Genomic DNA, 25,059 nt, shown 5'->3' on the forward strand with positions numbered 1-25,059 from the left:
GGTGTTAACCACCTTTATTAGGAGGTGCAAGGCTGCTGTTACCTGGTCTTACAGCTCTTTTGCAGTTCAGGCAAGTACTGGAATTTAAGTGTCTTAAATCTCCCTGTTCAGGAGACTGTGAAATACAAGGGAATGGTGTGTGTTAGGCTAAGCCAAGTGTTAAACTTGAGAGAGCAAGTGGTCTGTGGTTGAATTTGCTATAATGAGACACTGATTAAGCACAGCTTAATGAAACATGGCCACCTCACTGGTCTCCAAAGAAGGTGAAGGAAGCAATAGGAAAATTACAGTTTTGTCTGCTGAATGAGAAGTTTCACTGTCAGCACCTTTAGGAGCTTGCTGGGACTGCCATGCTCTGCTAAGAGAGATATGGCTTTCTAACCACCATGTAGTGGCATGAGAGTGGCTTCACCGTGTACTTTTTAATATTTAATACCATTTCATTCTCCATGAACAGCTACAGCATAAGAGAAACCATCCCAGCTGTACATCAACATGTTACACACATAAGGATGAGGCTGTGTGAGGCTTTATTCCACAATTTTATTCTGTAAATAACACTTCCAATTCCGTCAAGCTCCTTACTTTCTGTAAAGCTGCAGGGAATGTAAAACTGAGGGCAGCTTTACATGCCAACAGTTTGGGCTGCAACATCATTCAAGGCCAGGCTGGATGGAGCTCTGAGCAACCTGGTCTAGTGGAAAGTGTCCTTGCCCAGGTCAAGGGGTGTTTAAGGTCCCTTCTAACCCAGACCATTCTATTACCACTAAACAAACACATGATGGTTGTGTGCTGCTGTTGGTCCATGGGTTTTCAGTTGCTTTGATGACTCCAAAATACAGACAGCTGTGGAACACAATCTTTTATTAATAACAGACCACATTTGTACTTCGAAAAGAGTGACATTAAAAGGCGTATTAAAACATACCCACTCTAAGCAATCTATTTTCTTCAGTAGAAAAAAGCGTACAACAGGTAGAAATCCTATATACACAGTATATCAGTTCTAGTCGTCAGCCCCTCCAAACAGTGTTTTGCAAATTGGTACAATGGTGTTAGAACAAACCATCAAGTTCCAGTCCAGTATGAATTTCAGCTTTTGACTTGTTCATTTAAGACAAACCACTAAGCACCTAGTCCAGTTTACTGATCTCAGGATACATACAAGGTAGCACTGTACATGAAGACAGCAGTGTTAAGCTTTTACTTCTGCTTGTTATTTTTGGAATCCTGCCTTGTTATTAAGTCTGCCTCATAAACTTTGAGTACATGGAAATCTGTAATCAATGTCTTCATTAAACAAACATAGCAGAAACCTGATTAACTGTACCTTAAACAGCCCTTTCCTCAACTGCTGCATTAATTTCAAGCAGATTGGTGTTGTGCTTATTCTACACTGGAGGCTTTCAGCCCAAAATATTGATTGCTGCAATGAGCCACGAATCTATGCCATCTTCTTTTCTTTCTTTTTGTTTTGAGAAAAAGAACAAAAAGCATTATGTTAGTTCTTAAATTAGTTTGCCATGTTAAAAAAAAATAAGCAGGGGGGAATGCACAAGTCACATCCTTCTCTTGCAACATCCTTGGGAGGGGAATGTCTGGATCCAGATAGGGCAGAATGAACGACACAGACCACGGTGTGGCAGACTCCAACTCTTGGCCTTGCAGCTTGCCTCAGTCACACTCAAACACCTCAGTGCATCAGCTGAGGTGAGCTCACCCCTGTGCAGCAGGAGAAGGCCCTGAAGAGCCGAGCCCCAGCAGCCTCCTCGCACCAGATAAAAAGGCACCACTCGGCACCTTTTGCTTAAGTGTCACTTAACAACACAGGAAGTGAGCTACTCCTGCCCTGCTGAGCAGGCAGCAGCAGGGTCTGACACTTGGCTCTGGGCATGTCAGTGTGAGCCCCGTGCTTCAGCAGAACCTCCACTGTTTTCGCGTGCCCCCCTCGCGCAGCCAGGTGAAGAGCTGTGAACCCCTCACTGTCACAAATATCGATATTTTCTGCGCTGACAAGTTCCTCCACTACTTCCGAGTGCCCGTTTTCCGCGGCAAGGTGCAACGCTGTCCTATTTAAAGGGCCTCTGGCTAGAACGCTGGCCCTTTCATCCATCAGCAGCTTCGTTGTGGCCAAGTGGCCGCTGCGAGATGCCAAGTGCAGGGCCGTGTATCCCTCTGCCGTGGCGGCCTCGATGTCTGCCCCGTGCTTGAGGAGCAGCCTGGAGGTGCTGGTGTGGCCGGTCTCAGCGGCTATGTGGAGAGCAGTCTGCAGGAGCCCATTCTGTACGTTGACATCCGACTCCAGGTCGATGAGGAGGCGGGCGACGCGGTAGTGACCCCGCTGGGCGGCCAGGTGGAGCGAGGTCCTTCCGTCCACCGTCTGCACGTTGACGTCCGCGCCGCGCTGCTTGGCCAGCAGCTTCACGATTGGGAGGTGGCCTTGCCAGGCGGCGTAGTGGAGTGGCACCCAGTCGTCCTTGCCCTTGATGTTCACGTTGACGCCTCTTCGGAGCAGGATGCGCACGATGTTCTCCTGGCCGTACTGGCAGGCTATGTGGATGGGGGCTCTGCCCTCAAAATCCACCTCGTTTAAGGACGCGTTCTTATCGAGCAGCATTTTGGTGCTGAAATCATCCCCGTTTTGGGCAGCAAAGTGAAGAGCAGTCCACTGGTCCTCATCTTTGGCGTTGACGTTGATTTTCCTGGCCATGATCAGCTCCACGATGCTTTTAAACTTCTTCTCGATGGCTATGTGAAGAGGGGTGGATCCCTTCTTGTTGGTGAGGTTAGGGTTAGCATTGTACAGGAGGAGCCACTTGACGCACTCTTCTTGACCTGCTTCAACAGCCAAGTGCAAAAGGCTGGAGTTCCCATCTAAAACAATATCAACATCTTGAGGCTGGAGGATCTTCATCAGTTTGCTGGTATCTCCAGACAGAATTGCCTCCGTTAGCTTCCTCTTCTGTATGTCTGTAGTACCAATATCTAAATGGATAGAAGAAGATAATTTTTACCGTGAAGGAGGTGAAACACTGGAACAAGTTGCCCAGAGGAGTAATAGATGCCCTGCTCCTGAAAACATTCAGCTTGATCTAGTTGAAGATGTCCCTGCTTACTGAAGGTCCTTCTGACCCAAACTGTTCTAAGATTCTACGGAAAAGACAGCATCCCAGTTCTGATCCCCATCAAACCTTATCTGCTATGGCTTCAGCAATGACCTGCCAGCAGAGCAATCCACCCCCCTGCCCCACAGAGTCCAACAACATTTTCATGTCAGATTCTAACTGTTTCTTGTGAAGACCAAAGGATGTTGTGGTTCTCCCTGCACTAACCATTTTTTAACCTAACTGGAAAATCAATGTCTGGGGTTTGCAGCACTAGACTGAAAAGTGAGGGGCTCTTTAAGACAATGGTCCCAGGGGCTGCTGAGAAGGTGGCTTGAGTCCTCTCAAAAACAAAGGTGCTCAGGTTTAGGCTTAGTATAACTGAAAAAGCCACAGACTCAGCTGACCTGACTGGTCAGTGGCTTTAATCCCACGTCAAGCGGAACGCTGGACTAGTGGTGACCTCCCTTCCAAACAACCTCTACATGACTGATTCTGTAATTGCTTTAATGGGAGTTTACTCCTCTACAAAAGTGAATGAGATTTATTATTTCTCATTTCACGTTTCGGAACCACATAGTTTTTTCTCGTTTTTATTTTTTGCTTTCAAATAACTACCTCCAGTAAACAAATTTGTAGTGCTGACAGCAAGAGAAAGCAAGGCTAACAGTAATTTCCAGAATGCTATTCTACTCTCCAACCCACTGACTCCCATGCCTGAGTCCAAACAACTACAAAGGAAAACTTGACCATTACCTGAACTCTCCCTTTCAAAGGAAAGGGAAAGGGAGCCTCTGGATGAAAAAGCTGAATCTACAGATGAAACTCCTGAAAGCCGCTTGTCACTGGAGGCAAGTTTGGACTCAGAAGAGCTGCGGCTAAGATCCTCAGGGCCTTCCATGGTCTGTGAAATCCCTGAATCCAACTGGGACAACAACTCTGAGAGACTGTAATCCTTAACTGATGGTAGAGCTGGCTCCTGTTTCTTCTGGGATAGTGCACAAATGCCCTTCAAGAGAAGCACACAAGCATTTTAGAAAGGTCAGCAAAGAAAATTGAGCATGAGGCCCTACAGAAGAAACACAAATTTGTTCGTTTGCAGGTAGCCTTTAAACATTATTTGTATGAAATGAAACCTGTGAATAAGGTCACTGAAATTTTTCAGAAGCAGAAGGGCAGCTTCCATCAGTACTCCGAGCCACTAAAGCCACGTGGCTCTCCTGTCTGCAGTGGTTTTTAAGATCAGTCACACCCAAACAGTTCCAGCCTTTATCTCCCAACTGCCCTGCTCTCCCTCCACAGAGTAAGATGCACTTGCACTTGGTCCTGCCCTGAGGTTTCCCTGAGCTGGTCCATGCACCTGCTGCCATTTGTGCTTTCCAGTCCCTCACCCAGACCCACTTCTATCAGGCAAGGTGGTGCTCAAAAGCAGCAAAGAGAAGATTGCTTGGGACCTTCCAGGTCATAGAGAAGCCTGTTCCTTCCAAAACCCAGCAAGCTCAAACAAGAAGTGAAAGAGGAAATACCTCAGGCTGCTGCTCTGGGGAATTCTTGGTGTCCAGGTCCTGAGTTATCATCTCTTTTGTTTCATCTTCCGGTTTTTCACAAAGGGCCTCTGTTTCTGAAGTGATTTCTTTGAAGAGAGCAAGAGAAGGTTTTAGGGGTTTTCTTTCTGAGATGCGCTGCTCCCTTTCTCTATCAACAGAACTTAGAAGCTCTGAGATACTTAGGGGGAAAGACTCCCACCCTGACCATTCCATCTAGCACCTTATCAGTGGGTACAAGGGTGCAGCCATGCCAAGGCTGCCCAAACAATCCATTTTCAGCCAGACCAGACTGGTGTTACACAGGGGCCACACTGCAGGACTGTGAAATGGGAACCACTGCACTGCTGGCAGGCTAGACATGTTTTTTTTAAAAATGGGATCCCTCTTCCCTTTAGTCCTCATTCCTTGTTTGAGGAGTGGAGAGGGAAGAAGCAAATCTCTCCCACTGATGCTAAATGAAGCTACCTGGTGGCAGTACTTTCTAAATCCCTCAGCACATTTGAATTCATAACAGGTGCTTTGGACAAGTCCAAGCCTTTTAGTGGCAGAGAAGTCATGGTACAAATTGTTTTGTTACAACAATTCAGTTTCTCAACATACAACAGTAAAAATTTCCAGAGCCAGGGCTTTCAACACTTTGGTACACTGCAAACCACACCAACTCCAGCCTGGCCATCAGAAATAAACATAATTTCTGGCTAAATGGACCGACTGGTTCAGTCCAAGGCTTATTGCTGGCGTGTTTACATAACACTGTCATGGTCAGACATGTCCTCAGATAATCCCTTCCTCCACAAATGAGTAAGTGGCCTGTATCATTGTCTCCACCACACAATGTGCTCTATTTATTCTGTCACAGAGCTTCACAGCGTTTACCCCACGGATTAGCAGAGTCCTGAGCAATAATGTGACTCACAGAAGAATAAATGGGCAGCCAAGTTACGAGGAAATCGTACCTTGAAATGTTGGCCGTTCACCAGGATCATCTTGCCAACATTTTTGCATCAGTTTGATCAAGTTATTACATGAATGAGGTCTGGATTTGGAAACAGCAGGTAGCTCTGGGCGGTGGCCTTTAACTACTTTTACCATAATATGTAAAATGTTGTTTTCCTCTGCAAAACAAAAAGCACACAAATTTAGATGTCCCACCGAAAAGAATAATTTCTCTTTTTTTCTAAGAGCATTAAGAATGTGTTAGGCTGAGATTTTGTTTTCACACATTATTTTCTAGATTTCTTATCAATAGGAGGAAAATTCTTTGGTTGTCTTCTCCAATAATATATTTTTCAATGCAGTAACATCTCTTTCTCATGTATCACTTAAAAACAATTTTCAGTGAGTGACTGTGTTCCTTTTCTAACCATTAAAGAACTAAAGGAAAAAAAAACCCCTTGAACAGTCCTTTGCTACCTCTCTTTGGATTTCCATATCTGCTGTAAGAAACCAGAATTTTAGGTTTTATTTAGGCCAGGTACTTGAACTATTCATAAAGGTGGAGGAAGAACACAAACCAGGAGGTGCAGCCACTGGGCTAAACGGAACCTCTCACTGGGAGAAAAATTAACAGCAGACTGGAACTTGTTGGGACATGTTTGCTATACATAGGCCAGGCACAGACACAGGAAAGTCATAAAGAATAAATAGCTGCCTGTTGAGCAGTGCATTTACTGCGGGGTGGAACAGGGCTGATTCTCACAGACAGCTTTCTTTTCTTTTCTTTTTTTCTTTTCTTTCTCTTTTTTCTTTTCTTTTCTTTTCTTTTCTTTTCTTTTCTTTTCTTTTCTTTTCTTTTCTTTTCTTTTCTTTTCTTTTCTTTTCTTTTCTTTTCTTTTCTTTTCTTCTTTTCTTTTCTTTTCTTTTCTTTTCTTTTCTTTTCTTTTCTTTTCTTTTCTTTTCTTTTCTTTTCTTTTCTTTTCTTTTCTTTTCTTTTTTCTTTTCTTTCCTTTCTTTTCTTTTCTTCTTTTCTTTTCTTTTCTTTTCTTTTCTTTTCTTTTCTCTTCTCTTCTCTTCTTTTCTTTTCTTTTCTTTTCTTTTCTTTTCTTTTCTTTTCTTTTCTTTTTTTCTTTTCTTTTCTTTTTTTCTCTTCTCTTCTCTTCTCTTCTCTTCTCTTCTCTTCTCTTCCTCTTTTCTCTTTTCTCTTCTCTTCTCTCCTTCTCTTCTCTCTTCTCTCTTTTCTTTTTTTAAGGAACAAATCTGTACTCACAGTCTACAAATAAACTGCAGAACCTCTCTACAGAGAAGCTGCATCTGAGCAGCAGCAGAGCTGCCTGCCAAGTTGGCTTTGCCAACATCTCAGAAGTCTGTACAGAACACACACTGATCTGGAGCTGAGCAGAAAACTCCAGGAGAAGTAAAAAGGTGCAGAAGAGAGCTCCTGCAGCAATACTGGTTCTGTTTACATCATGTAGAACACAGTAGGATTTATGTTTGTGATCAGAATTTGAGAGCTTACGAGTTTTTACCGCACGAGGCTGTCAGAATTTGGAGGTCATGCACAAAATCTGGGCCGGTGGGGTGGGAAGTGTGCTTATCAATGGGAAAAAGGAAAAAAAAAATCCAAGATAACACACAACTTACCTGCAAAAGGCTTCTTCTGTGTAAGAACTCCCCAAACAACGATGGAAAAGCTACCAAAAAAAAAAAAGTTTAAAAATTATTTCTAGGATTTTTTTTTCAACAAAACCAAAAAACTCACAGAAGTATAATTAAGTTCCTAAGTTTTTTTCCTCATCCCTCCACTTTTTCATCTAATTCAGCTGATGAGCAAGATGCAGCCAAGAACCTTGATTTCAAAGTCTAGCTCTGGCAGGGAGGAACCTGAGGCAGCAAACACAAGGACTTGCTGGAGGCTGCCAAGTTCTTGGTACTTTTTACACATTTACCAACTACTCCACATCAGCACTGACAAAATCACAGAAAGCTTTACAGTGGATTTAATTAATGTAATGCTTCTACCCTGCAAGATGATGTTAAAGAAATCCATTTAATTGAGAATAAGAGATATCTTTTTTAATCTACAGCTGTGATTTCCTTTTCCTAATAATCTTGCCATGAGAGAAGAGCCAAAGACCCAGTGACGAAATCTACTGAAGATAACTCAGAATTTTGTCACAGCACCCAAAAAGTAGGTCAGGATGTACCTTTAGATGGGAAATTAAAGGTGGGCAGAGTGCCTCCCATTGCCACTCACTAACAAATAATCTCAAGACCCAGGACAACCTGCTTTTTTTTTAAAAGGCCTTTACCCTACAAAGACTTTGCAAAAAACAAAGCAAATTTTACATTGCAAGAGTGGGCTCAAGCTGGATCTAGGTGTTTCATGCTTAAAAAAAAAATTAAAGGGCTCATTTTACAGTGTTAATAGTGTATTTAAGTGTTTTCATAGCTCACTGACCTGTACACATCATGTTTGGTGTCAAAACACCTGTTTTTCTCCTTGATGCGCTCTGGAGGAAGGTAGGCAATGGTGCCACACAAGCCATCCATGCTGATGTCATGGGAATGGGACAAGCCATTGCACTTTGCAAGCCCAAAGTCAGAAATCTACAAAAAAAAAAAAAAAGGAGGAGGAAGAGGGTGAGAAGAGTGCATGGTACGTTTAGGGTTTCAAGGTGTTCACAAAAAAAATTTCTGCAAAGAACAACAGATGCAAAAGGATGACCCAATAAATGCAGTGAAGTGCTGTTCAAAACTATTAAGCCAAGGAAACATCTCTGGAAGCATAATGCTATGGTAGGTTTTTCTTTATGGTTAAGCTATAAGACGAAGAAGAAAAAAAAAAATAAAGGCAAGCAGTTTTTGCAAGCAGCAGCATGTCAGCCCATTACATAGCAAACACAACAAACAGTCAAGACAATTTATTGTAATTTACACCAGTCGAATTTAGCTTCTGCAAACTACTTTAATGTAATTATTGGCCCTGCCACCCCCTTTCCCTATGTAACCTCACGCTGTACGTTGTGTTTAAACATCCTGGGCTCCCCAGTGAACTCTGGAAAATCACACTTTCTGATATCACTGTTACACTGACCATGCCAGCAAGGACCAAGCCCAACAGCAGAGCCACCAAGTGTTACAAAAACCCAAATGGAAACACACACAGAGCAAAAACCCACACGGGGAACTCTTTTTGGCAGCCAGGAGATACAGCAAGTTGGTGCAGTGACGCAGTGAGCACAGCTGAAATGAGCACAACAAGTGACAGCAAGTTTATAAAAAGGACACACCTCCACTTTAATTTGAAGTGTCAAGCAAATATGCATTCATTTGCTCTCAAAGGCATACCAATCATCGAGCAAACAGATAGGCCAAGAATTTCCTTTGTCTTACTTATTTCCCACTGGACAAAAATGTCTATTATGCCAAGTGGAAATTTCAAGGAAAGTCAAGTCTTTTTGGGCCACTCAGCCCACTGATTTTTGTCTTCATGTTAGATAAGATTCCCCCTCCCCCCAACTTATACATTCTTTTTATCTAATAAATACTCAGGTTTTTCAATGACTCACTTCCCCTTTGATCTTCGCAGCTTCTCCTTTGAGAAAGTTTTCCCTCAAAACAACAAGCATAATTAAAAAAAGCTTTTCTTTTTTTTTTTTTTTTTTTAATAGGCTCCGACTTTACACTTTGAGAAGTTTCTCTCTAAAGATACCACAAAACTAGTTGTAACATGTGCCCATTACTGGAAAGGGAGACAACTGCTGCCAGCTTCAGCCTCCTGGAGAACAGGCAGGTTACACAGCCATGCAAGGAATCTCCCTTTGCCATAAAACAAACAAAACAACCCACACAGCTTCAAGAAGAACTTCTCCCATGGATAAAGAGCTCAGCAGAGGCATTGTGAGGAGCTGGAGAAGTTTTGAACACTAGAACATATACAGGTAGAGACAGAACAGGTATATCCAACCTGTTGTCCATCTGTATCTTTAATCTATAGAGTAATGTGGGAATGAATTGAGAACCAAAAAAAAAAAATCATACACACACACACACACAAAAGAAAAACAAACATAGGGCAAAAAAGGGAAAAAGCCAAATCATGTGGAGGAATAGTTTCTCATCCTTGCAGAGCTACACTCTCAGAGAGGGACTGCTGGACTCCTCAGCAAACCCAGCACTGGAGCCCAGGAAAGCAGCAAGTAGCCAAGAAACCACATTCCCAAGCCAGGCCACCCTGGGAAGAGCCAAATCGACCACCCCAGGAAGTGCTGCATGAGTCTGGGGCTCTGGGTGCTCCACAGGAGAACAAAAGCACAACCCCAGCCTCACACCAGGCTGTGGTGTCAGGTTAATAAATGAACCGAACGCTGCAAGTCTGAACGGATCCGCCGTGGTGAAGCTCTGCTCTCCTTTGATTAACGTGGAGCACAGGCTTGCACACACCTCAAGAAATCCAGGCCTAATTAAAGCCACACACCTCCCTCTTTGTCTAAACAATGCCGTGTTTCCTCCTGTGTGAGTTAAGAAATGAAGATGAAATACAGACAGCAGGGTGACACTCCTGTGTTCAGAGCCACCAGCTATGGTGTGTGAATCTAAGGCTGGGGGCTAAGGCAGAGCTGAGCACTCCAGACAGAAAAAGTCACTCTATAAACTAAGAAACAACTAAAGTACATAGTGTACACCCTCCCTGAGCTACCAAGAACTTCACCTTGTGGACTTGCCCCTACCTACTATCAAGGATTGGGTGTTACACTAATTAATAGGAAATTCACCTGTAGAGCAGGGCTTCGATCATATCAAATTCTGCAGAAGAAAGCACTGGAAATTGAGGAATTGTTATCTTGCAGGCTGTAACAAAATAGTGAGATTCTGCAGACAGCTTTTCGTGGCTTTTACCAGTCCCTCTAGGGTAAATTTTCCACGCTGCACAGTGTGTTTAGTCATGCAAGTTCTTTAAACATCAGTGGGAACTGCGCAGTGGGTGGAAGATACAGCCATTTAACTTGCCTGTTTTGCCTTTAAATTGCTCACCAGGCACCTCGTTCTGCAACACCCTCGCTGGGGAAGGCAGTGAAAAAGTGGAGCAGCCTTCCCCACTCCTTCCACCACATCCCTGCTGGTCCTTGTGATGCCTGATGGGTTTTTTGTCCTTTTTCATTATACTTTCATACTCTTTTTATATCCTTTTTACCCTTTCCCACTCCTGTACTTTTTACTCCCTGTATCTAGCCCCCCATGTTTATAACTCTTGCACTCTTGCCCTGCTCAGAATTCTTTGGAGAAGACGAAACAATCTCCACAATCTCAAGAGCATGAGGCACCAACCTTAAAAGAGCCCCATCACTGGGACATGTTTTTGTAAACTATGTTGTACCCTATTTAGAAAGAAGTAAGTTGAATAAGGAGGCAATTACTTCATTTGTTAAGTTTCTTATTGAGAAATTTTAGATAAGTACGCTAATCTATGAAGTCCATAAATTGTACACGTGTGATCCCGTCACTCTCTTGAGTCGTCGGTGTGCATCTGGGATCCTTTTCCTATACCGTGTGTCTGCATCTCAGATTTTTTACCAGCATTTTTAGGCATCACTTGCAGCCCACCCCAGGCTCGGGGAACCTGCAATCTCCCTCCCCACATCAGTTATTCCAGGCGGATCCCACCGCGCTTCAAAAGCACGCGCGGTGTCAGCGAGGGGAGACTCGGCGGCGACAGTCTGCTCCATGCAAAACCCGCGGCGGGGAGGTAGGAAGGAGAGAAGAAAGCCTTGGCCAGAGCCCACGCAGACAGTGGGATGGTTCATGTTCAGGCAGCTCTGCTCGTTAAATTTAGGGCTGCATGAGAACAAACACGTGAGCGCCGAGCAGGGATGGGAGCTGCACGTGTTTTCCTGCCCACTTCCAGCAACGCTCGCTTTACTCAAGGATTCCGAGATCTGAAGATTTGTATTTATTTATTTTTAGTTTGTTTTTAACTCAAGCGTGCTGTGCACACAAGCCTTTCCCTGCTTCTGCCATTCGTGGATTTTTCCATTCTAGTTCGTACTAAAACACTCATTTGCAAAGTTTTAGATGCTTTAAGAAATTTTTTGTATTTTTTTTCTTTTTTAAACTAGAAGATACACTCACATAACTACAACAGTTACTGTAGTCAGCTGTTCCCAAGCACTGCAAGGAATAGTTCCCAGGAACAAAATGAGTGCTTGGAAAGTGATTTTTTTACTGATGCCTCCTGACAGACTGCCCTGAACTGTGCATTCAGCTCCACATCCTTTATGTCATTTTTCTGCATGCAAAACTCAAGAACCCACTGCAATGGACTCAGGGACAGAGTTCACCAAAAGGTTTTCTGCATCAAATCCAGTGGATTAATTTTTAATCACCACTGGAACATCCAGTATTTGCCTCTGTCCAAAGTCTCTGCACTTGGATATTGAGATTGCCCCCACACTTGTCTGTGGAGTATTCAGGTGTCTGGTGGTGGGGGAGGATTCCCTTATTTGTTTTTTCTGGGAGTAGGGGGCTGGTACCTTTTTGTTCTTTAAGAATTGCCTGGAAATTTTAAGGAATTTGCACAGGTCATGGATTTGGACTGCTAAAATTATGACTAAAAATTAATTCCAAATACTAACACAGCCTGCACTTCAAACCTACATCTTTACTTCAGTGTTTACGAATGCAATTCAGTTAATTATTAGAAGAAATCTTTCTGAAATAAACTATATTTCCATCCTTTTCCAACCTGCCCTGAAAGTTTTAACTCTTCCTAACCCACTTCAGGTGGGACATTTGTAATGACATTTTCAGAAGCAACACAAACCAAAGCCAAACAACCATTTTAATCCATCACGAATCTGCATCACTGTGACAGTGATGGTTTTGTTCCCTCCCCTGCACCACCACAATTAGATCAATCAGAGAATTGATCAAGGTGCAAACCAGCTTTGTTGGTTGGGATTAAAGAGCCATGCAACAACAGCCCTTGCATGGAAACCTTGATCAGGAAGGGTGGGAAACAGGCAGAAAGGACACACAAAACAAAGACTCTCCTCATCTGTAATAACAGGAGAGCAATTGCAGCTGATAAAAAAAAAAAAAAAAAAAGGCCGTGCTACCTACTACAGACAGTCTAATAAAAAGAGACAACTGCTCTTTACCAGCCTGGCCTCTGGGTATTATTGGACCTACAGTTAACAACCCACATGAAGAAGCTTTCTGATCATGAAATTTGCCATTAGGCTTGCTTGATTAGGCTGCTTCTACCTCCGTGCTCAGAAATTTTGCAGCTGAAACAAATAAAAGTGAAGGCCATGGAGGCAACCTATCCATCAAGACCATCAGCATGGTACAACACAAACTTCACATTGGTTTAAACTGCAGAGCTGGGGAGGGGAGAAAAACTACAGAGAGCTGAAAGCAGTGCACAGCTGAGAGCAGCTGGTTGTGCTTCAAGTTCTTTAAAAACAAAATCTGGGAGATGAAAAATAACTGGTCAGGCTTGTCTCTGTGTGTGCATGAACCCACATACATATACATGTGTATCTGTGTGTGCATGTGTACAAATGCATATATGACAAGATAAGGAGTTGCAAAAAAAAAACCAAAAACAAACCAACAAACCCAGGCTGGATAGTGAGAGAAACTAGAACTTAAAAATAGTGTTTCTGCCCTGAAGTATTAAGTTGCAGGATGGTTTAATTTTAAACACCTGAACAAAAAATAACACTCTTGACAGTGAGACATTGGAAGATGGGAAAGCTGTGAAGCAGCAACAGAGATGGTGAGGGCATGGCAGCTAGCAGCAAGGTAGGCATGAGATTTCTGCACGTGGTGGGGATGTTTATTCTCCTACCAAGGGCCCTGGAGAGAGATCACATCAGAGCAGGGAAGGAGCAAACTCACAGCCCACAAGGGCAGCACTGGAATGTGGCATTGCTTCCCCGGTGCCAGCGATTGCCACACCACAGGAGCTCAGGGGACACATCCACAATGTGTGTGGAGTGCAGGAGAGCTGAAAAATGAGCTCAAAAGATGTGGTCCAGCTGAGCAAAAAAATTAATGTCAGACAGCATGTGAATATTGGAAGACTGACTATGAGGAACACTGGAGAAAGGGGCAAGAGAGGACCTTGTTGGTTCAAATTAAAAAATGCAGGCTGATCCCTGCTAGCAAAGCCTGCCTGGATATGGAATATCCAAGGAAAGCATGCTGTTTGAGGCCAACAAGATGGATCAGGACATGGCAGGGAAGGGAGCTCCCACCACCACCTCACAAGGAAGGATGGATGCATCCATCTCCCAAAACCAGCAAAGCTTTACCCTGTGTTACACATATTACACACAAATATTTAAAATCACCAGGGAATCCCCCAACGTGCCCCTGATAAAGTTAATATCTGTCTATCTATACCCCTACTCAGGCTAATCCCATCCTCCTAATTACCCTCCCAAGAACAAAATTCAGCCCACACTTATGTAATGCCTGGGCTTTATGATATGGAGGCACCCACTTGATGATAAGTTCTGCACAGCAACACTGCCTTAGTCACCAGCCTCACTCAGGGCTTTGCAGGGCTCGTAAAAGGAGCAGGGTGTGTTTGCATTTAACTGCAGGATGGCACAGCAGCATTTCTAATGCTCTCCCTCCGCTGCAAGACTGACTGTTTCCTGGCTCAAGGGCAAACAGTTTATAAAAGTCCTCCCTACCTCCAAACTCTTCTTTTGCAGTCTGCAACATCTCTTCGCTCACCTTAGGACTCTATTAGGGACAGGTCACCTACTAAATTAATGCTGACATTTAAAAACACTTCAATCAGCAGCTCCATTAGCCTTCCAGCAAGAAAATGCACATTAAACCCGAGCTGCAGGGTCTGAAATTTGAATGTGAATTTCACATCACACAAAAGGAAGGTTTGGGGCCACACTTTTAAAGTGAAGGTGCCTCACAGAACATGTTCATCTCTCATTTTGGATACAGGTTCCTATGTCTGCTTTGCTCCTTGGAGGGGTTTCCAAGATGCCTGCAGATTCCAGCTGACTGGAAAAGGTTTGGATCAGACCATTCCTTTCTGAACTCCACAGAAAAGGTCTGAAGACCTTCATGTGTTCCATACAGAAGCAACAGTTCAGGGATGTCAGCAATGACCTCACCAGAAGTCAACTTTTAATTTTTGTCCATTTTGCACTTTGCCCCCTTGTGTTACATCACCACCCAGATATAGGTTGTGCAGCAGGCAGAACATCAGGCACTTCAACCCTCTGAAACAGTGAGAAAAATACAGCCTTCCTATCTTGGCTCATGGATGAGTCAAGAATTAGGAATTTAACAAGTTATGCAAGCAAGCATGAACTTTTAAGTAAATAAATACTTAGCAACAGCCTCTCAGCGCCAGTGTGTGAGAAGAGACTTTCAACAGTTCAAATCCTGATGTTCTGGTCATATAGCATGACCACCTGTAGATGCCTCCTGCTTTGGAAAGAAAATCCTTCTAAGAAATAGATCACTAAGAGGCCTAGTGAAAAAAAGCTGTCACAGTTGTGATTTCATTAGTGGCACACACCCCTTTACAGCTCCAGCCCTCTCATGAAATCAGGAGAGCTGTCTTTATTTAATGAAAACTTCATTTTTGTAATGGTACAGGCAAGATCAAAGCCACTTGATCACTGAGGGGGCCAAGAAAACAGGGAGCAGACAGATAAAGGCACTTCTAAAAAAAATAATTGAACACTAAAAAAAACCAGGGAAAAACCCTATATTTCAATCTCTTTCCTCTCTAAAAAGAAAGCTGAGAAACCAAGCACAACCTCCTTAGCCCAGCTGTTAAAACAGAACCTCCAGCAGAGAAGGCTAAGTTTGCCAGCTTACTCTGGAAATGGATAACAAAAAGAATTTCATGCTGTCACAGCCACCAAAAAAATTCCTTTCAGTGACCTCTGGTATGCATGAACAGGCAGGGCAGAGACACTTCCTCACTGTACATGCTCTGAGTAAATGAAAATGAATTGCTTCTGGGAAAGCTTCTCCAGGCTCCCTCTGTAAATGAGATCTGTGTATTTAGTGGTGCAGACAAAGCCAGAAAGACCTAGAACAAGGCAACCATGGGAACTGTGGAAATGGCAAAGATCATTTAGAGGTTCACACTGCTTTTCTCTTCCTGTTCTTGTCTGCCTCGTGACCCTGCTACAAAAGAAATTTGTAGCAGGAGCCATTAGGTCTCAGGATCAGAGCTCACTACATGCCTCTAAAATTTCAGGAGGATTCCCACAAGTTCCCTCTGTACCTCTGTTTATATACCTAAATGGTGCATAAACCAGGTGGATTTATTTCAGGGCTTCATTTGGGTGGATTTTAATTTGGGAATCAGAAGGGTTTGATGAGTGGGTATTTCTCTGATCCTGGGTGGATTTTAATTTGGGAATCAAAAGGGTTTGGTCAGTGGGTATTTCTCTAATCCTAAAGAAATGCTGCTGGTTTCTGTCAGCTTTTGCACCTGGCAGGAGCCTGAGTGGAACATCCCAAGGTGGATCACTGGCACAGGGTGCCCAGGGCATACCTTGACGTGGTAGTGAGCATCCAGCAGGATGTTGGCAGGCTTGAGGTCCAGGTGGAGCAGAGGAGGAGACATGCAGTGCAGGAAGTTCATGCCCACAGCAGTCTCGTGGATGATGCGGAAGCGCAATTCCCAGGGCAGAGGCTCGGAAGCCAGGAGCTTCTCCAGAGACCCTGTTTCCATGTATTCCATGACCAAGCCCACCGGCTCCTTGCAGATGCCATAAACAGGAAGGATGTAGCGAAACTTTGCCATTTCCATCTTCCTGGCTTCTTCCAGTAACTCCATGCGCTCCCTGCGGAGGAGAGAGTGGGAGATGAGGGGTGGAGCAGCTATTTCTCCTCCCGCCAAACACACACACAAAACACTTCTTAAAAAACTGAATGCCACAGTTTGTGATCATCCCCTGACTGAGCCACACTGCATCTCACCAGCCCCTACTCCAGGCATATTTCCACATTTACTAACTTTGGGTTTTATGCTTCCAACAGCAGGCAGCTCCTAGCTGCAGCACCACAGGTGAGCCCTACACTTCCACAGTGTGAATATCCAGAGTGCAAAGCCCATCTGCCCGCTTTGATGTTTGTGCTGTGCTGTTCAGAAGGAGGATGATACATGCAGAGCCCAGATTTACCACTGCTGTACCTCCTTGGGCTGAAGTCATTAACTTTTGGTGAGTCACAAGACTGTGTTAATCAGAGCCCGATCAGGACAGCATCACTTCAGCAGCCCTGCTGGCACAGGCTGAGGGTACACAGACCCAAACCATGGCAGAGGAATCCGTGGGATCCACCATTCAGGGAGCAAACTGCCTGCTGTAGCCAGGGAGACACAACAAAAGCCTCCTTGTCCTGGAGATACAGATCTGACATCTCCAGAACTGTGCTCACTCAGCTCCAGCAGATCCAGAAAGGTCCCAGCACATCATTTTCAGTGATGTAACAGGCCCAGTCCTGGCAGCTGTAATGAGCACCCCGGGTTGTTTACAGGTCACTTCAGCCTGACCCTGCACAGGGTTAAGTGTTACTCAGTCTGAGCTGCAGCCTCCCAGGTCAAGACCCTTAATTGCTGTGCCCTTCTTCTGCACCTCACTCACAGCCTTCTGCAACAGCCCAAAAGGACTCAAACTGGGAAGAGGAAACAAGGATCTTCTCCCCAGGTTGGCTGTGCTCACAGAGAGAGGTGGAAGAACCTTCAGTCTGTAAAAACCACATTACTGGTGATGATGGGCAGTGCCCAGAGCAGCTTTGGGCACTGGCACATCCCTGCTGCTGTCATGGATTCACAAAGGAGGGCACAGGGAGGTCAGACAGGTCCTGTTTCCTGGGCAGACCCTCTCTTATTACACGACAGCTCCTGCAATGTACCCAAAGATGTGCACATTATCTAATGGACAACAATACCTGAGTAACATGACAAAGTTTGTGCCACTAACAAGTGATGCCAGTCACCACTGTGGGAGCCTCATGGCAGAACCATCAGCTCCATCAAACTTGGGGTTATTTTATTGTTTTATTTGAAATCCAAGGCCAGCTAGAAGCACTGTCCACTTCTAAAAAGAGAAGCTCCAAGCCCAACCTTCACACAGCAAAGTCTCCTCTTCCCATGTGTCCCCCAATGCCTGGATGATCTGGGGTGCAGCTGACACACAGCCTGTGAGGGACCCTCAGATTTTGGGAGCTCATTTGGCCCAGACTGGGCACTAGGACACTCCCCAAGGCTGGCAATGTGCTCTGCTGCCTGATGAGGGGAACATTTCCCACCAGAGCCTAGCCAGGAGCAGCAAACCTATTTCAGAGGCAAGATCAGGCTGAAAAATGGTTCAAGACGGACATACCCGCTGAGAGAGAAAAAAGAAAGATAAGGGCAATCTTTTCTATTAACCATGTTGGCTCCTGCTGCTCCCTACAGCAACTTTCTTGTGAAATAATTGCCTTTGCAGACAAGTACCCAGTTTGCTCTTTGGCACGCTGGAAGGGAGCGCCTATGAATAACACAACCAACTCCTTGCCCCCAAGCCACACGCATAGCCAGCATAATTCCCCGGGCTGAGCGCTGGAGTCAGGGATGTAAAATACCTGTCTGAGCCCTCCCAGGCAAAGCAAGAGCCCAGCAACAGCCAAAGTCTGACAAGAACCACTGGGATGGGGTTCTGGGGCTAACAAGAGCATCGCCAAAAACACAGGTTGGCTGCTCGAAATTGGGTGTTTTCTACAAAAACAGAATTTTATGTTTCGTTGAAACAGCTTTAAAAAAAAAACAACCTCCCTTTCTGCTTGGACCAGACTCAGTTAATTGAGTGAATTAACAGACTAGCTAACAGGCCAGTGCCCTCTATCTAATTTGCCTGTTTAAATAAAGCCCCCATGCAGCAATTAGCACCTTTAGCACTTTCCCATACCCAGAGCATTCAAAACTGAACCAGCCAGAGGCTTGCTGCAGCCAGAGAGACTCGGCGGCTTTCAAACAGCTTTCCAAAAGGCCCCTTGTCACCTTTTGAAAACAGAAAAGGAGAGAAGACAAAAGAAATAAAGCGAGCCAAAGCAGTCATTAGCCGAGTGCTGGAGTGCACTTGCATTAATCGCATTAACACCAGCAGCTCGTTAAACCAACATCTCCTCCATCAGGCGAAGATCAAAGGTCTCTCCCTTCCCTTTCCCCTTCCAAGATGCCACCGGCGCTGGGCACAGACCAGGAGCTCTCAGTGCCTCAGCACACAGCGAAAATGCTTAAAACAAAGGCTGCTGCAGGGATGGAGCCTCCAAGTTCGCACTTAGCAGATCAAAGGAGCAGGCGGGGGTGTGTGTTGTGCCGCTCAGCTCCTCCTGGTGCTTAGGAATTATTCTGCTCTGTGCAGAGAGAGGGGAAAGCGAAGCTCCCGGTGGGGTTTGTCAGTCAGGAGCCAAAGGTCTGGCCGCTGTTGGGATGGTTTCTTATTTGACACCTACACGATTAAAGAGTTGGAATTATCTTCTCTAGGTGCCTCGGCTCTGTTCCTCTGTCCCTCCAGTGCTATATCCTAACTTTGTGGTGGTAATAGTGAAAAAGAGGGGGGAAAGGAAAGAAGGTGGAAAAGAAAAAGGAGGAAAGAATAAGGGGGGAAAGAAGGAAAAAAGGAAGGAAAAAGAATGGGGAAAAAAGGAAAAAAGAAAGGAAAAAGGAAGGAAAAATAGAAGGAAAAAAGAAGGAAAACGGAAGGAAAAAAGACGGAAAAAGAAAAAATAAGGAAAAAGAAAAAAAGAAAAGAGAAGGGAAGAGAAAGAAAAGGGAGAAAAATGGAAAAGAGAAGAAAAAGGAAAAACGGAGAAAGAGAAGAGAGAAAAGAGAAGAGAGAAGAAAGAAAAGAGAAAGGAGGAAAGGAGAAAGGAAAAAATAGGTAAAAAAAGAAAAAATCAAAACGGGAGAAAAGGAGAAAAATAGGTAAAAAAGGAAAAGAAAAGGAAAAGAAAAAAAAGCCTGAACACAGGACGGCTGAGGTGATGTAAATGATGGGGTGCACACACTTTCTCCTGTAACAGTACCACAAATGGGGGCCCAGAGCTCCATCAAGAGCTCCTGCACTGGGCCAGTGCCAAAGAGCATCTCTGTCAGAGAAAACGACAGCACAGATCAGCTGTTTTCAGAGCAACCAGAAATGTTACACGAGCAGGAGACCTCCAAACAGCTGTCTGCTTGCACTCCAAATCGGAGCCTGGCAGACAGGGCTGCATTCCTTGGATTCTCCTGGAGAGACAGGGATGTTCTCTTGCCCACTGCCCCAGTCCCCAGGGCCCAGCCCTTGTCCCACAAACCTGCCACAAGAACAGCAGGAATTACGACTGTGCCTGCATTTGCATGCATCCAATCTTTATGCCCTAGAGATAACACTGCTGGAAAACTACAACTTTACACTCTCAAGGCAGTCCTTGCAGTTTTGTATTCCCCCACCACTACCACCACATTTCCCTAATGGAGTCTGAGACGGAGCAGTTCAAGTTGCTCCAGAGAAATTCAAAAAGCCATGAAAACTTGTAATAAAATTTGTGTGACACCTCCAGACACAGAGCAGCCAGGCTTCTCCAGACCAGAGGAGATTCACATTACCTCTTCACAGTGCACAGGGGAGCCCAGAAAACTGCACCACCTCTGAATTTGCTCAGGAGTTCTTTCCATCTGCATCACAGCAGAGGTGTTGAGAGCACGGTGGCCTCTGCTCTGCAAGGTACATTTTTAACAACTGCCACACTGCTGACTCTCAGAAAGAATGTGAATGTGAGAAGACAAGAAAAGCCACTGCATGGTCAGGGCAGAATATGTTGGGGGGAAGGAAAAAAAATCCCTTCTTTCAGGGATCTAAGAGATCTCTGCAGTGCAGCTCTGGTACCTGAGGATTACAGGTTAACTCCCTACTCTTTAAGAAATACTTTCATTCACCTTCACCACCTAAAGAAATGCAGCACCCACTAACAGCAAGGCATTTCTAAAACCTCCTCAATGTCCTGCTCCATTCCCAAAGGAGATACAGAGGGAGATACATGTAGGGCTTTGCTCATTTTTTTTCCCCTAATCAAGAATTTTTTTCCACCTCCACACCCTCTAATCACCCCCACGGCCAACACCTCCAGCACAGAGCCCTCTCCAGGAAATGTCACATCCTTACAGGCTGCACGATTCTGTTCAGCCCTAAGAAATCCACAAAGGATTTTTCTTTTTTTCAGCTTTTTCTTGCCACCCTTTTTCTCCAGACCACAATTCCACTCTGGCCCACACTAGCAAAGAGAAGAGACTTCATCCTCTCTACTTTTCTGGGTCACACGTGCTTTTATTCAGATTAACATTAAACCTTCCCATCCTGAGAGCATCCTGAGCCCCATGTGGGAAGGCAATCTCGGCAAAGTGGGAGCAAATAAGGTGTCAGGAATGGAATTTGGCTGGATTGTCTGAGAGGGTTTGGGCTTAAAAGTAAAAAACACTTCTGGCTCTACATTCAGTTTTTCTTCTGCTTGAGGCCACTTGGCTCTATGATGTGATAATTGCCAAGGGAATTACTCCAAATCTCCCACTGTCTGCAGTAAGAGAGACTACACAGAATATTACCACCACCAAGCCATTACAAACAGGGTTTTAATGTGGTACCAAATAAATACATCAGAAAAAGCCTCTGTGCTTTTCAGTTAATGTTTCTGATACCACTGGCAATTCTTCTAACTCTTCACAGGGTTCCAAGAAAACAGCTAGTCAAGTTAATCTCCTGGATTAACAATCTAATTACACAGGCTTGTTGCAGCCTGCCAGCTGAAGAGGCAGTGCTTGAGTCTGGCTGTGCCCCCCACCCCACCATTTGAATAGCACAAGTTTATTAGAAAAGTTTAGGGTGAAAAGTCTCAGCGTAACCAACTCCTGAAAGGGGTTTGGTAGAGCAGCCCAAGAACCAAAGGAGAAATTTTAAAAAACCCCCAAACAAACCAGTTTGGATTTATTTTGCAGGGGCAGCTCTTTCAAAGGCCAGGAGGGACACTCCAATTTCTAATCAATGCTCCCCTCAAGCATCTGAAGCACAAATTCTGCAGTGAAGTAATTTTAGTAGTTCAAGAACTGGTGTATTAAAATGAATGAGAAGCTGCCCTATGCCCTCAAAGTTCCCAAATTCTCACGACAATTTTTGCTTGCTGAGCTGCATGTTTGTATGATCTTCCAGTATCTGCACACCTCATAGCCACAGAGGGACAGGTGGCTCTCTACTGCACGTGGTATATATTGAGATTTTATAGCAAATCTCAAAATTAATTGTTCATATTAAAATAGGTGACAGCATCCTTTGTCTCAGAGTGAAAATTACTGAGTAAATTTCTAGATGTATTCTGCAAATGAGAAGTATTACAAATGTTAGAACATTTGCTTATTACAAATGTTCTAGCTTATTTTTAAGACATGTTTTAACCTTAACTTCAAAATTAATTTGCTACAGTACTATTTTGACCAATGAACATCAAACCTGAAATCTCCCTTGAGGTTTTAATAAGTAGTGGGGTTTGCAGGTGAGCACAATAAAACACCCTCTGCAACTTTGAGGTCTTTTCCATTTTATTCACAGCACAGTTACCCTGTGCACATTCTAAACTCTCCCTCTCCAAAGGACATTTAATTTCATGTACTACACTGTATAAGCCATGCCTGCTGCAAAGTCAGCAATTTAGATACTGGAAAAGATGCTCCACTACCCCAGAAATCCTGCAGAAGTTTGGGTTACAAACATTTTTAATCTTTGGCCAGCTTATCTCCCTCCTACTGCAGAAAAGCCAACAACAGGAAACCTTTTGTGACCAAGTCAATCCACGTCTCAAAAACTGAACTGCAGAATTGCCTTGTGAGCTGGTAGAGATCCCAAAGATCCAGGTGGGAGCTGGAGAAGCTCCATGAGCACAACTTGTGCTCATTCACCTCCCTCTGCACAGAGGCTGAGCTGCTGGAAGCCACTGCTGTCCCTAGAGCAGCAGGATGTCCCTAAAGGTGCATCTGACAGCCTTCCTCTCCTAGGAAAGGAGACCTGGAGGTGTTCCAGGCCAGGTTGGATGGGGTTTGGAGCAAGCTGGGATAGTGGAAAGTGTCCCTTGCCATGGCAGGGGATGAGTTGAAGGTCGCAAACCAATGTGTGATGGTATGATCACACCCAGAAGGGTGAGCACAGCACAGCCCAACACCCTCACCAGGGACACAACAGAGGGCAGGGGGATCCTGCCGTGGGACACCTTTACCTGCAACACCACACAGCTCCACCCTGCGCTCCCCGGGGAGGACTCACCCCGAGCAGACAGGCGCAGGGACAAGCGCTGCCCCCGAACTGGAGTTACCCACATTTCCCAGCATTTCTCCTTCCAGCGCTCACTCCCTAAAGACCCCAAACCGCGCCTGCAGCGCTCACACCCCAAAGCCCCCAGCCCGAGCCTGCTGCCACCACTGAGCCACAACTGCTACAGCTGCCAGCTCAAGGACTGCCTTTCCCCAAGCCCCTGGATCCCAGGCAGCATTCCCACGGCATTCCCACTCCTGCTGCCCTTCCCTTCCCATCCGGACTGCGCTCTGGGGCTGCCGGGGCAGCAGCGCGCCGGGGTGTCAGTGCAAGCCGGCACACGCACAGCCTGGGCAGGGCACAAATGCCTTCCCGATGGCTCCGAGGGAACGGGCAAGGGATATGGGATATGGGATATGGAATGGTATCTGGTGTTGCTGTTGGTAGTGAGACACGGCTGCACACAGGGAGCGCTCAGTCGCCCCGCGGCTCCCCGGCTGCGCATCCCGCGGGGCGACTGAGGGCTCAGGGTGCCTCTGTAGGAAGAGTCCCTTGTCCCCCCATTCTCCCCCATTCCCCTCGTTCCCCCCTTACTTCTCATCCACATGGAGGCTGGGCGAACACTTGATGGCGAGCCAGGTCTTCCAGTGGAGGTGCCGCACCTTGTACACCTGCCCGAACCCCCCCGAGCCGATCTTCTCCCAGCTGCTGAACTCGCTCTCCTCGAAGGTTTTGAGCAGCCCCATGGCCCAGGAGGAGCCGCCGTCCCTCGCCATGGCCGCTGCCGTGCCCGGACACCGCCCGGCTCCGCGCAGCGCAGCGCAGCGCGCCGAGCGCCGCCCAGGTGAGTCAGGTGAGGCAGGTGAGCCCGGGGGGACAGCGCTGCCGTCACTTCCTGGGCTGGCCCAGGGGTGGCTGCTGCAGGGGTGCCTCTGATCTGCTGTGCTCTGCCCGGGCAGGGCATGGGGCAGGGATCGCCTTCCAGCTGCCCCGGGGCAGCGCCGGCGGCCGGAGCTGCGAGAAATAAACTGTGACAAATAAACTGGTAAAGAAAGGAGAGGGAAGCGCCAGCCACCGCATTCCTGCCTTTTCTTCTTCCCCTGTCCAGGGAACCCCAGCGGGTCCCTGTCCCTCTGTCCCTCTGTCCCGTGTCCCTCTGTCCCTTGCCGGACTCCGGGCAGCCTGCCCCGGGCTGCTCTCTGTCCAGGCAAGCTCTGAAGCAACAACTTTCAGGCTCCGAGAAGCTGTTGCCGGGAACTGACTCGTCTCTGGGTTTTAGTTGCCCCTGGGATTAGAAGCTTTGATGATCCCAGCGCTAGATTTCAGTGCCCGGATTCTTTTGTGGAGCTAATTGCAAAGTACCACAGACTCAGAATCACAGAGGCAGTTTGGTTGGAAAAGACCACCAAGATCATCAAGCCCAACCTGTGACCAATTTCTGCCTTGTCAACTAAACCATAGCACTGAGTGCCACAGCCAATTTCTTGAACTCCTGCAAGTGTGGTAAATCCAGCACCTCCCTGGGTAGTTCTTCCAATGCCTGACTTTCCAGTGAAGAAATCCTTCTGGTGTCCAGCCTGAGCCTCCCCTGGCTCAGCCTGAGGCTGTTCCCTCTCTTCCTGTCCCTGTTCCCTGGAGCACAGCCTGACCCCTCGGCTGTCCCCTCCTGTTAGGGAGTTGTACAGAGAGAATGTCCCCCCAAGCCTCCTGTTCTCCAGACTAAACACCCACAGCTCCATTAGCCACCCCTCTAGGACTGACCCTCTAGATCCCTCACCATCTCCTTTGCTCTTCCCTGGACACACCTCAATATCTTTCCTGAATTTAGGGGCCCAGACTGGACACAGGGGTTGAGGTGTGGCCTCAGCAGTGCCGAGCACAGAGGGACAATCACCACCCTGGTCCTGCTGGTCACACCATTACTGATACAAGCCAGATGCCATTGGCCTCTGGGCCACCTGGGCATACCTGGGCACACCTGGGCTCATGCTCAGCCGTGACTCAGACCGATGGACAGAGGGTCTCACCGTGTAACTGAGATGCTGCACTTGGGAGAAAAGAGTCTGCAGCCTTTGATATGTAACAGGATGGTAAAGAGGCTGTTCCGATCTGCATCTCGACCTTCACACCTATCACAGCTCTGCAGGTTAA

The 25,059-nt window shown here is 45.9% G+C and overlaps 1 protein-coding gene across 1 annotated transcript; it reads right to left on the reverse strand.

Moving 5' to 3' along the window:
* Positions 1-847: 847 nt before the first annotated feature.
* On the reverse strand, positions 848-23,759 carry RIPK4 (receptor interacting serine/threonine kinase 4). The gene is made up of 8 exons (XM_085040806.1): positions 23,503-23,759; positions 16,143-16,434; positions 8,049-8,197; positions 7,232-7,281; positions 5,608-5,766; positions 4,631-4,737; positions 3,861-4,113; positions 848-2,985 (listed from the first exon to the last, which is right to left on the reverse strand). Exons 1-8 carry the CDS (start codon positions 23,682-23,684, stop codon positions 1,808-1,810), a joined length of 2,370 nt encoding a protein of 789 aa, XP_084896932.1. The 5' UTR covers positions 23,685-23,759; the 3' UTR covers positions 848-1,807.
* Between the last annotated feature and the right edge of the window lie 1,300 nt (positions 23,760-25,059).

This window comes from Lichenostomus cassidix, chromosome 1 (genome assembly GCF_008360975.1).
Source record: "Lichenostomus cassidix isolate B80296 chromosome 1, HeHo_3.0, whole genome shotgun sequence".
NCBI classification, from domain to species: domain Eukaryota; kingdom Metazoa; phylum Chordata; class Aves; order Passeriformes; family Meliphagidae; genus Lichenostomus; species Lichenostomus cassidix.